The sequence below is a fragment of the Theropithecus gelada genome, chromosome 5 (genome assembly GCF_003255815.1).
Source record: "Theropithecus gelada isolate Dixy chromosome 5, Tgel_1.0, whole genome shotgun sequence".
NCBI classification, from domain to species: Eukaryota; Metazoa; Chordata; class Mammalia; order Primates; family Cercopithecidae; genus Theropithecus; species Theropithecus gelada.
The window spans coordinates 57,069,982-57,083,244 of record NC_037672.1 but is presented as its reverse complement, the minus strand read 5'-3'; the positions used below and the strand labels follow the sequence as shown (position 1 = coordinate 57,083,244).

General features: G+C 33.4%; 1 protein-coding gene across 1 annotated transcript in view; it reads right to left on the bottom strand.

The window, feature by feature from the left end:
- WDFY3 (WD repeat and FYVE domain containing 3) overlaps positions 1-13,263 on the bottom strand; it is a 309,424-nt gene that overhangs the window by 133,968 nt on the left and 162,193 nt on the right. The window contains exons 11-14 of the mRNA XM_025385326.1: positions 12,513-12,980; positions 11,520-11,621; positions 8,839-9,032; positions 1,401-1,858 (exon numbers count right to left, since the gene is read on the bottom strand). Coding sequence (XP_025241111.1) covers positions 1,401-1,858; positions 8,839-9,032; positions 11,520-11,621; positions 12,513-12,980 — 1,222 coding nt within the window. The remainder of the gene's footprint in view (positions 1-1,400; positions 1,859-8,838; positions 9,033-11,519; positions 11,622-12,512; positions 12,981-13,263) is intronic.

The following is a 13,263-nucleotide window of genomic DNA, read 5'->3' as shown; positions in this document are numbered from 1 at the left end:
AGTTGGTTAGTTTCACAAGAAATGCCAGTAAAAGTTTAATAAGGAACATCCTCCATATTCAGCAGGAACAAGGAACAAGACTACAACACATGCACTGAATGAAACAGAAAAGCATGCTCACGGCAGATGCTTATTCCATTCATGTTAACATTTAACACATCTGTTAAACAGGGTGCTCTAGGCCCTATTTTTGACAGTGACTAAAAATGACATATTCTAACTAGGATAAGAAGAAATCAAGGGAAAAGAGGTTGAATCTGAATACACAAATTTATATAGCTCATTCCTAGAACACTACACTGTCCTGTGTTTCCTATAAGTTAACCATATGTGTGCATTTTATTTCGAGATAGGGAAAAGCAGAAGTTTAAAGAAAAAAAATTTTTATAATTTTTGTCATAGTTGTTTAGATTTTTAAATGTAAATACTGAGGACTAAGAAATCTTGTTAAGAAGGAAGAAATATCTCAGTTGATACTTCAAAGCAGATATTCCACAGAAAAGGACACAAAACCTATTATAAGCTCTGTCCAGTGGAGTTACATGGTCTATTTATGAGGGCAGTTCATTTATTTTAGGTAGTAAAACTATGGTAACTGTTAAAAGCAATAACGCTTGGGGCATAAATTAGAAGTATTATTTTCAAAGTGACATCTTCATTGAAAACACAGTTGAAGCACTGAAAATAAGTGATCTAGATGAAGTGGCTCTCCTACAATCTCCGAGAACCCTATATTTCCCCATTGTAGAATTTGTCACACTATAGGTAATTGTTTATTTATGTGTCTGTATTTTAGCTAAAAGACAACAAGGACTAAGACAGCCCTGTACAGAGCTGAATCCTCAATGCCTAGCACAGTGACTTGGCATGCAGCAGGTTTTGTTAAGTACTTATTTCATAAAGGAATGAGTAAATACTGAGTCTGATGGCCTCTTGAACTTGATGGTTCAAGACACTGACATCTCTCTTTGGGAACTACATCATTTTTTGAGGAGTATGAAATGTAGAGAATGATGGAGTATGTGTCTGGAAATAAGAATAATCATAATGATGTTCTGTTGATAACACATATCAGTAAGTCCAGATGCACCTTTTAAGGCTAAAAAGAAAAAAGACAATAGTAAACACGATCATTAAAGGAAACTTCATAGAATCTGTTCCAGTAACTGCAATGAGAACTAATTGAACCTGAATTTACAAATAGCACACAGGCTTCCATGCTAAAAAAACAATACCAGAGCAAGAGTAATATTCAAAAATAAAGTGATACACCTCAAACAAACAGGAGAAAAGATTCATCTACTTTCATATTCTTTGGGATTAACTCATAATTCAAGTCTTAACGTTGAAGTCATGCTTAGTATACACCCTTTAATTCAGAGGACAGAGCAGAGCCATACCTGTCAAAAGAATCTGTGGCTACTTTGTAAAGATAAATAAAAAGTTTACTGCAGTGCCGTAACGTGGGTGACACTGATTCTATTGAGACTACATCTTCCTCTAAAAGTCTTTGAAATGGCTGTGTATTTGAGGGGAAGACATTCATGGCGCTTATTTTTCTTAGGTCTGAGAAGCAGCCAAGAAATCGAACAGCATCTGCCAACTTCTCATACTGAATCTCTGTTTTGAAGAAATGAGAGTTGGCTGGCTCATAGCGCATTGCTGCAGTCAACGTGCAGAACACAGTGTGAAGAAGTTCAAATACTTGATTCTGGTTCACTTTCTCCCAGCCATTCTTGGGTGGACAGCTCAAAGATCTTTCCATAGCAACGAGCAAGGATGTAATGTACACAAATCCTCCAACTTTCCTAAAAACTGTTCTTGAACGATGGCTTTCTCGAAGGACCGACAGGAGGGCCTACAGGAGACAAAAGAAAAAAACAAATGAAAATACACGTAATTAAAAAAACAAACCACTAGCATGTATATGGAGGTTGTACATTCTGTGAATCTGACATGCTTGTAAAATTTACCCAATAAACGGTCCTATAAAGCATATCAAATATTTTGCTAATTAAAAAATGTCACATTAAATGCTGAAGGTAATTTTAGGAAACAATATCACATATTTCTTTGATAGAATAAAGCTATATCCAAATATTGGTTGAAGAGCTTTTCCAGAGTCTTTAATTGATTATGACATCAATGAATTCAGTGACTTTACAAAGTAAGTAAAATACATCTTCTAATCTAGTTTTACACAATCATGAAAACTTATGACTATGTGTATAGAAACTGATTAATTCTAGAAGGGATCAGAGAGATGGTCGGGGCAGCCAAGATCTGAGGTCTTTTGTCTCCTATAAAGTGACCACATTCATTCTTTAGAAAGAAGATTCACTTCAGAAGACTTATTAAACATTCTCTTTTCCAAAATGAACTGAAGCCTGAGGGCTGAAAGTATGATCTTTCCCAAAACAGCTGTAAGCTTTAAGAAAGAAAACCTGAAGTACATAAGTAAATCAAATATTTACTTTCTGAACTGTCATAATTTTAACTTATGATATATATTTTTTTTAAACAAAAACAAAAACAGAGTCATGCTCTATCACCCAACTTGGAGTCCTGGGGTGCCATCTTGACTCACTGCAACCTCCACCTCCTGGGTTCAAGCAATTCTCCTGCCTCAGCCTGCTGAGTAGCTAGGATTACAGGCACGCACAACCATGCCCAGTTAATTTTTTATATTTTTAGTAGAGATGGGATTTCACCATATTGGCCACGCTAGTCTCAAACTCCTGGCCTCAAGTGACCCACCCACCTCTGCCTCCCAAAGTGCTGAGATTACAGCCGTGAGCCACCGCCCTGGCCAGCTTATGATTTTAAAAAACACATTACAAAATCACCTAATATTTTATCAGGTACTTGCTATGTACTAGGCATTCTAGGTACTTTTATGCACTATCTTATTTAATCCTTTCAACAATCCTGTGTGTAAGGTACTATTATTATTTCCACTTTATAGATAAGGAATTGAGGCCCAATGTGGTAAAATAACTCTCCAAAGACTATACAACTTATATAATAATAAAGGTAGAATTTAAACCTAGGCAGTCTAATTACCCTACTCTTGCACTTAATCATGACATTATGCCCCAAACAGCAATCTGAAATCTTTTTTATGGATACAGTGGACTCCTTTGCCCTCTGTTTCATTAATTGTAGCACAATGGGTATTTACTATTACTTAAGATATAATTTCTAATCTGTCCAATCATTGCATTTGAAAAAAGTCATTTTATTAAAAGATCTCACACATTTCTAATGGTATCTGAAGAATGAAAAGGCTACATACAGGTTGAGTATCCATTATTTAAAGTATTTGGGACCAGAAAAGTTTCAGATTTTGGAATATTTGCACATATACAGTAAGTTATCTTGGGGATGGGACCCAAATCTAAACATAAAATTCATGTATGTTTCATATATACCTTATACACATAGCCTGAAGGTAATTTTATACAGTATTTTAAATAATTTTGTTCATGCAACTTATCATCACATGAGGTCAGGTGTGGAATTTTCCACTTGTCAGCACTCAAAAAGATTGTAGCATTTTGAATTTCAGGTTTTTGGATGAGGGATGCTCAACCTGTATTAATATATTAGTCACCTTTTGACATACACTGCTTCAGAAGTTATGAAGATTTCATTGTTCATATATATGCCTTAATATTTTAAAAGACAGAAAATATGCAATATGTATGTAAATAAAATATAGAAACAATGTACTCCTTCCAATAGTCTTTAATCAATAAATTTCCATTTTAGCATCTGGTAACAATATAGTTTCCCTATATTGTCAAATTTAATAAACTGTATTAATACTTAAAATATCTCATATTAACAAAAGACTTTTTAACCAACACACACACACGTATGCGTGGGTGCAAACACACACACTCCTTATAACATAGCCTGAAGACGGCTGAACTCAGAATGCTTGGGGTCATATTCCGACTCCAACATTAAAAAGCATTTAACCATCCCAGTTACTTAACCTTTCTGTGTCACAGTTTCCTCTTATGTAAAATGGAAACAACAATAACTAGCCTCAAAGGAAATACATGTAAAAACACTTAGAGAAGTGCCTGGCATATAAGCCTATCACTGTCATCAATTTTCAAAAACATACTGGGAGAAAAATATGACAAGTATTATTTTATAGATGAGGAGGGGTGAGTTCAAAGTTAAAGTAACATGTACAAAATGCTATCACTGGTTAGAATTATGACTGAGGTTAGAAAAACTGCTGCTTATGAATCTTTAGTCCAATAATTTATATTATGTACTTCTGGACAGGCCCACCTCCTATTTCCTCAAAATTGGTATCTGTTGGCGCTCTGACATTATCCCAGCACAATCTCAGTATTTGAAAAATTTCAAATACCATGAATAATGTAACTTCCCACTTACATCAATAAATGATGAGGAGTAGCAAACACCAAAGTTGCAATGAGATCTAGAGGCTGCTTGGTTAATAAGACAAAATCAGCTATATATTATTTATATTTGCATAAATACAATTCATACAATTCAAATTTGTGCATCAGGAGAATTTCCATGACATGTCATGGAATGTCAGGTTTGCGTATAAATAATTACAAATTAAATTACATAGGTTTGTGGTATATGTCAGTTGAATGGAGGAACTAAGAGGCAATTCTGAATGAAATAAAAATGGAAATTGAAACTGAGAACCCAAATTTTCCCTACTGGCACACAACACTACTTTATCCCTTCAAAGCAGAATGCCAGAGCTAGCTCATACCAGCTCTCAAGAGGTCAAGTACTGTATTTTCAGGAATTTTGTAAGTCAGTTGTTAAACGTACAATCATAATTTAAAATTAAGTAATAAATTTACAACTAAATATTTTAAAGACAAAAGTAATACTCAAAACTCATCAGTTTCTAATTATTTTCTGAGTTTTACTATTATCTATGCTTTTGCATATCTGCATGAGGAAATGCTATATAATGGTGTACTACTGTGCATCTCTTTCCAGTCTACATTCAGTGGCACATTAGTTGATTGAATGGGCCACAATGCGAGTATTTATACCCTGGAAATCTGTAAATGCAAAATATCACGACCCTCTACTGCCCTCTTCCAGCCTGAGAATCAGTTACTAACATTAACCAGAGCACTGCCTCAAAATTATGGGTCAGTCAACTACTTCTTGTTGGCTTACCAATATTTTAAAAATCCAATTAATAAGGTACCAAAAGAGGAGAAAATGGTATGTTAAAAAAGTTGGCAACCTTAGCATCTTTTGACGCCATCTATATTCTCCCAACAATTCCTTCAAATACAAAATGTTCTTCAAATATTGACATTCATGTGGATATCCTTTTTGTCTAAGAGATAAATTGTGGTGAGATTAATCTTGCTTTTAAGATGCATATTCAAAATTGTCATTATACACCATCAAAACATGATGAAATATGTAACAGCATAAAGAAAGAAATGCTATTTTTTCATTACCAATGAAGCATTTAATTGAATAAAAGTAAAAGAAAATAGAAGTAATAACTCCTGTAATGTCTGTGGCTGAAATGGGCATGTAGGAAACTAGTATATGCCACCTCAAAAGATGCCACTTTGGCATAAGGATTATTTTCAGTTGAAGGCAACTGAGAAGAAGTAGATATAAGAAAACTCTCTGCCATTCCCTATTTGATGAAGTCAGACCCTTCTCAGCCTGGAGACAGCAAATAAATGCACAAAACAAACTACCAACTATTCTTTATCTACCATTTATTTGCCTTCCCACAATTAGATATCCCTAGAGTCCTTTCTCTTTATGTCATCATTTCTCTAAAAATGTACGGTTCTTTGTGGAGAATGCTACGCAGTGGTCCCCCTTCTCTGCAGTTTTGCTTTCCTTCATTTTAGTTACCTGTGCTCAAACTTGGCCTGAAAATATTGAATGAAAACAACAATTCAAAAGTCTTAAATTGTGTATCGTTCAGAGTAACATGATGAAATCTCACACTGCCCCACACCACTGTGACTCATCCCCGTGTCCAGTGTACATATACTGTATAAGCCACCTGCCCATTAGTCACTGAGTATAGTCTCGGTTATCAGAGCAACTGTGGAGGTTTCCCAGTGCTTGTGTTCAAATAACCCTTATTGTACTTAATAGTGGCACCAAAGCACAAGAGTAGGGACACTGGCATATTGTTATAATTATTCTATCTTATTATTGGTTATTGTTGTTAATCTCTTACTGTGCCTAATTTATAAATTAGACATTATCACAGGTATAAACATAGTATATATAGGGTTCCATACTATCTGCAGTTTCAGACATTTCTGGGGGTCTTGGAATGTATTTCCCTGAAGATATGGGGGGACTACCATATAAAATGGAGTTCTAAGCCACCTCTTTGAGAATTAGTCATCTTTCCCTGGTTGTCTCCCATGCACATATGAGGTACACATGTTAATAAACTTCTGCTTGTTTTTCTCTTGTTAATTTGTCTTTTGTAACACCAGTCTGTCCTAGCTAAGAACTCAGCAGGTAGAGGAAAAATAATGTCTTCCTCATCCACAGGTGAGAGTACTAGTAGAAGTCGTCAGAGGAGAGGGAGATCGGGTCACAAGGGCCTTGGAAGCAAGCAAGGTTAAACACACTGGTTTGTCTGTTATTATTTTAATGTCATTTTAGACTTGAAGAAAAACTGCATAATCAGTTGAAAGAATTCACAGATATCCTTCATTCGGATTCTTGAAAAATTACCATATTACTTAATTTCTCTCTCTCCACTTCCCTTTTCCCCTAAAAGCTTCAGTGTGTTTTTCAAAAAATAGAATTCTCTTACTACTCACAGTACAATGCTCAAAATAGAAAATTAACATTGAAATAATGCAATTATTTTATCTACAGATCTTGTGTTTTTTCCATATCCCAATAATATTCTCCATAACAAAGGAAAATTCAAGTTCATGTACTACATTCAGTAGTCACTTCAACCTCTTTACTTTCTGGAACAGTTCCTAAGTCATTTTTCATTTCATTTTTTTTTAAGAGTTTAGGCCAGTTATTTCATAGAATGTTCTCCTATTAGGATTTATGTGATGTTTTCTAATAATCAGATTCATATTATATACTTTTAGGAGGAAAAACTACAAAAATGAGATGAATTTTTCTATGTGCTTCATATCAGGAGGTGTATGCTGTTTATTTGTCCATCACTGGCAAAGTTAATGCTGATCATTTAGTTAAGGTAGGGTCCACTGTAAAGCTAATATTTTAGCACTCGAAATTAAGAAATATCTTTTGAGGACACAATTTAAGACTACGCAAAAATCCCTTCATTTCTAAAACTTTCATCTACTGTCTTTAGTAGCCAGTGATGAATTTTACCTGAACCAATTATTACTATGATAGTTCATAATGGTGATTTTCTTTGACTTTTGACTATAAATAAGAGATTTTCCTTTTCTCTCATTTATTTGTTTGATTGTACTTAATTATTTTCTTTGATCTCTTCTTTACTTTTTAAAGGCTAACTGAAATGTTTTAGGCTTATTTTGTTTCTTTCTCTGCCCTAGTCCTGGAATCAAGCATTTCACCAAGGAGGCCTGAATCCTTATAATGGAAAATTGTATTTAGAAACCTTGCGTCAATCAATAAATTAAAGAACATAAATTTTAATGGACTTCTCTCACTTTACTCAGATATTATTTAAATACAAGAGCAGGTTTTTAGTCACAAAAAGAGAAGGCTATGTCTCTTTTTATTAAAACAACTATTATTCACCGCACATAAGTTAAAAGCACAGCTTTATAAAGAGACTACATGGGTTCAGATCAAGGCTCCTCTACCTACTAGGCATACACAACTTGGGAAAATTTTTTAACCAGTCTGTGTTTCAGTTTGTAATATGTAAAGCAGGGACACTAATAGTATTTATTTTTATCATAAGGATTAAATAAGTAGATGCACATAAATGCATACAATAGTACTAATAGAACGCAGTCAATAAATGTTAGCTACTATTATATCTGGAACTTGGAATTTTTTAAAATATATCATTTAATATTTAATAGTCTTTACTTTTCCATTACACCTTACTTGCATTACTAAATTCACTTCTAAATGAAAGTGAAACATTTGATTATATTTTGATTCTAAAAATTTCTTACATATCATTTCTTACAGTATCAATGATTTCAGTAATATGAGAGAATGTGAGTGTATAAGTCTGTGTAAAACAATGGTGCTGTGGAAATAAAATGGGTATTGAAATCTGGGGGTCAGTTCTACTAACTAAAAGTCACTTACGTAAACAATATACGTTATATATTTCTTTAAACCTAAGTTTTCTCATCTGCAAAACAGGGGGCTACTTACTTTACAATATTGCTAAGGAGTAAATGATAAAAGCATATGTAAAACTTCTGGTATATTGTTTGATATCTACTAGGATATCCATTACTTACATACATACATATATGCATGCATGTGTATATAATGTCAAATCTAGCATTTCATTTCACAGATGCATAACACTATGAGTGAATTCAATTGAACAGAAAATATATATATTTAATATTTATTAAGATCCTATACTTCACTAATATTTAATTTAAGAGTTCCAATAAGTCAAGATAATTACTGCAAAGGTTTATCAGCAGTAAGTTAAATATATACTGAAAGACATAAATGACTGGAGTTTTTCCAAATTCCTAATGTGCACAAAGTTGTGAGGTTTTCTGGGTAATTTTGATTTTTTAAATTTCCCTGCCTCTAACTTAAATATAGATCATTTTAAAATAACCACAGATTTTAGTAGTAAAAGAGGGGAAACACATTTATCAAACTTACCCTTAAAATATCAGTCTTCAACTGCAATTCCGTCGGTGGGGCTGAATGCATTAGCCCCAGGAGAGTGCCCATGTCATCGTCCCCATTTGGAGAGAGCACCAGCTGCTGGATAGTCATCAGGGCATGCTGCCGGCATTGAGGGTACTTTACTATATTATGTGCACATCTTGCACCTCCAAATTCTCGAAAAATTCCTTGAAGGAAGGAAAAAAAGTCCAATAATGGCTACTTTAAAATATTCTGAGACAAGTCGGATAAATTAACATTCAATTATTTTTCGTAAAGTAACACAAAATAATGTAAATAAAACCTACCCAATGATTTCACCTTTTAAATTACAATACAAATTTGCACAGCAGGTTGTCAGCAAAGGTATACGCAAATTTTCTCTACATTTTCTTAATGCAAGATTAATGCCGTGATATGTTCACCATGCCCAAGCTCTCAAAATCTAGAATATTCAGAAGTCTCTTAGGTAAACCCCAGGAGACTCTATATTGTAATCAACTTATGTAAAAGGCTTTCAGAGGAACAACAGCCTAAATAAAGGAAATTTAAATGAACATGGCTTCCAAAATAGTAGCAAGAAAGAAAAGGAATAAATTATTCCACCATGGGAAAAATTACAAGGGACCAACATGTTTTGTTGCATAGGTAGAGCATAAGAACAAAAAGTGACAAATTCTGTAACAGAAAGCATGTGTCATTGTTACTGCTCCAAAGCCTTTACACAGATTGACTTACTTAATACTCATCCCCTACCATATAGAAGTAAGGCAGTCAAAGTCATACAGCTAGTAAGCAACAGAAAAGGATGTATGCCTACACAGCCCAGCTCTGTAAGCCTGTGATCCTGCTCACAAGTGATACTGTTCTCACATCAAATATTAATATCATCCTCCAGTATTAAAAAAATGGGCCCAGTGATTGAAATGACTAATTAGTATTTCCTCTAAGTAATTCTTCTATCCCTTACATTTTTAGGACATCTTGTTTATATCTCTATTATGGTTTATAACAAACAGTCTTACTATTATTATTTATATTTGGTCTTTCATGACTATTGGATTTTCTCCTGTGTTTCAATAAACGTTCACTGAAACAGTGTATTCTGCTATAGCAGACACTGCCCTCTCTGCTTAGTGGCTTTCTATTTGCTAACTTCATAAAAATTGTATGATCATGAAGTCAGTCTAAGCCATGTGCTCGAGATTCAGCACATGGAATTTGTGACAGCCTTTCATTACCTGAAGGCCTGTTTAGTTACCTCCCAGTTGTCAGTAAGGACCCACTAGATAATCATAATGGCTAATATTATTTAATACTTAAACTGTGAGTAAAGCACTGCTTTGTGCCTAACATCACAGAGCTAGTAATCTCTTTCCTATTAGGAAGAGAAAAACTGAAAAGAATTGTATGAAAGTGTTTGGCACTTTGGGAGATGTACTAAGTGACTTTTAGTCACACAGAGTAAACTCTCCAATTGTCCAATCTCTTCCTGTGCAACTTCTAGGTCTACTCAAGGAAAGTTAATTTGCAAAGCAAATTCCTGTTAGTGTATCTTTATTATGTTTCTGAGTACCTCAGTTAACTAAACCTAGTTAGTGGAAATAAGATTATGCATTATGCCATAGACAAAATGTTACTACAGTATCAATTTAAAGTCATCATACTCATTGCTTCAATTACCTGTTAAATTCATTCAAGTCTTGGCATTTGCCAAAGTTGTATTAAACTAATTACTTTTATAATTATGTGTCTACATTTTCTTCACTAGATTCTAATTCCCGGGGAGCAAGAACGATCTTACCTTGGCATCTAGGTGTTATTCTAACACCTAGCTAGCATGGTACCTGGGATACACAATATATTTAAAACATGATGAATGCTGAATTTCTCTGCATTCAGGCAGTCATGCAAGTGCATGGGGTTCATTCATCCCTGGCTTTCCATAACACTTAAAATATAATTCAAGCTCCTTACCATGGCCTAAAAAGCTCCCTATGATTTGGGACCAGCCTACTAATCTGAACTCATTTTCCCCTCATTATTCCTTTGAAGTTGCACTGACCTTATTACCTGAGAGTTGTTTGATGTTAATTAAAATCTCAAGTAATCTTTTTTAAAATGCAAGAGTGATATTTTATAAATATAGTTGGCCTATCTGTTAATGACAGGTAGAAAAGGATAAAAGAGAAATTGAGACCAAAATTAAACAAAATATTTAGTAAAGTTAATTAACCTTGGAGAGGTTACGTTTTATTAGAGAATCATTTTTCAGTATTTTCTGAAGGTCGTAACATTATAATACTCTAACTTGTAGTACTAAAAATATTTTTTAAATCACTGTGTAAAGAAAATATTTTAGGAAAAAATTAAATAGCAACTTACTTGAGTAAGAGTGTACCAGTAAAAAATTAGAAGAATACTTTAAACAGAAGACACTATAAAAAGCAATTTAAACATCATTTTGAAATAGTAACAATGTCATATGTTTTGTCATCAAGGTACTGCTAATGGTCAAAAGTAAAGTACTGAATTTTTAGGAACATGATGGGTACCAAACTGAATCAATAGTTTTTTCTCTTAAGTGACAGGAAGATTTCAGAAGGAAGAATCACCACAGAAGATGTAACCAGTGGTAATCTCCCAAAGTATTTGCTTATAGCTTTTTAAATTACCTGCATTTGTGTTTGATCCTTGAAGAAGCACTGTCAAGGTCTCCATAACCAATAAAGCCAGGTGTTTTTGGTCTTCAACTGAACTATTATTTCTTGAGTCCCCTAAAAAAAGATTCAAAGGTCCAAATTACAAAAGTGATAAGCTTATTTTTTCTTGATTCAGTTTTATTGTAATAATTTCTTTATTTCTTCAGTATTCACTTTTACCCCTAATATGACACATATAATATAATCTTTAAAATGATGCATGTGTCCAACATTTGTAAAAGTAGGCTCAAAATCAACATTAACAGATTTTATTTCAGTATGCTTGCAAGTGGCAGTTATCTAATAAATATTAAAAATGAAAATACAAAGGTTAAATATATCATCTTCACAGAGGGTTTTCCTAATAAAGGATGTCAATAGGAGAATGCTAGATTTTGATTCACCAAAGAGAGAAAAGGTCATGAATAAAGTTACCTATTCAACCTGTATTAATTCACATTTAATACTTATTAACTACCAGATACTATTGTACTTTTATCAGATTTATCAGAGAGGTACCCAATGATAATACATTGTGTATATAACATCATTAAATATACTTATTTTCTCTATACAATAAAAACATGTTGAAGTAACTATACATTTAACTATATTTATTAGTTGTAATTAATAAATCTGATTATTTTCAGAAGCTTTTAAAACTCGCTCTTAGAAGCAGAAGGCAGTAGATACTAGTCATGTGGATCACACAAGTTCTTCCTCGGTTTTTACCTTCCTTTAAACTCTCTCCAATACACTGACATAATTCTAGCTTCCTCCTCCTCAATTCCCTAACAGAGGTTGAATGAACCTGTAAATTTTGGAAAATATAGTTCACTAATATGTCACAATAATACACATTAGGAAGTCATTGAAATCAATAACCAAAGAATGGGAACAAGAACAAAAAACTCTCTGCTTTGAACCCCTTTTCAAACAAAAATAAAATTACAGACAATATTTTACCTTGCTCATTTTGTGCCTGAGTTGGATCCTTCAACAGGGCAGCATATTTATGCAAAAGGTTTACCATGACCTCCAAAAGGCCAACCTCCCTAAACACATCTTTAAATATGTAGTCATGTCTTGTAAACTTAAGAAGTGTTTTCATTGCAATAATGCTACAGTGATAAGAAGAGCTAGATTTTAAGAGGATACTGACACTAATAAGTTCTTTACAAGGAATATAATTTAAGCTAAAAACAACAAACTCCAGCATCTCAAAGTATTTGTTTTGTACTTCTGGGAGTTTAGAAATCTTCTCTGCAAACTGTGACAACGTGTGCTGTGACTCCAGGATGAAGTAATTGGCATTGTCAGCCATGTAGATATTTGTGATAGCATCAAGGATGATTTGGGCAAGGAAGCTGGTCTTTGCTTTTAAAAATGCATTCTGAAGAACTGCAAAGGCCTGGATGTTTCTCACACTGTGACCTAAAACAGAGAAGAAAAACATAAAAGTAGGTATTATATGATATTTTAATGATGGCAAACCAGTCTGTTTAAACACATCATGAATTATAACATTTATCAATTATTTACTAAGAACATAATCCTGTTTTCACAAAAGGTCTTATTTTTCTTCATCAAGTTCAAATCATTTAATTAAAAATAACACTGATTAAAATTTTAATGCATTATGATGAATATTTCAATTCATTAATAGTGTATATTGAAAAGTTGGACTGTTTTAGAGGGAATAAAAGCATATTATAAA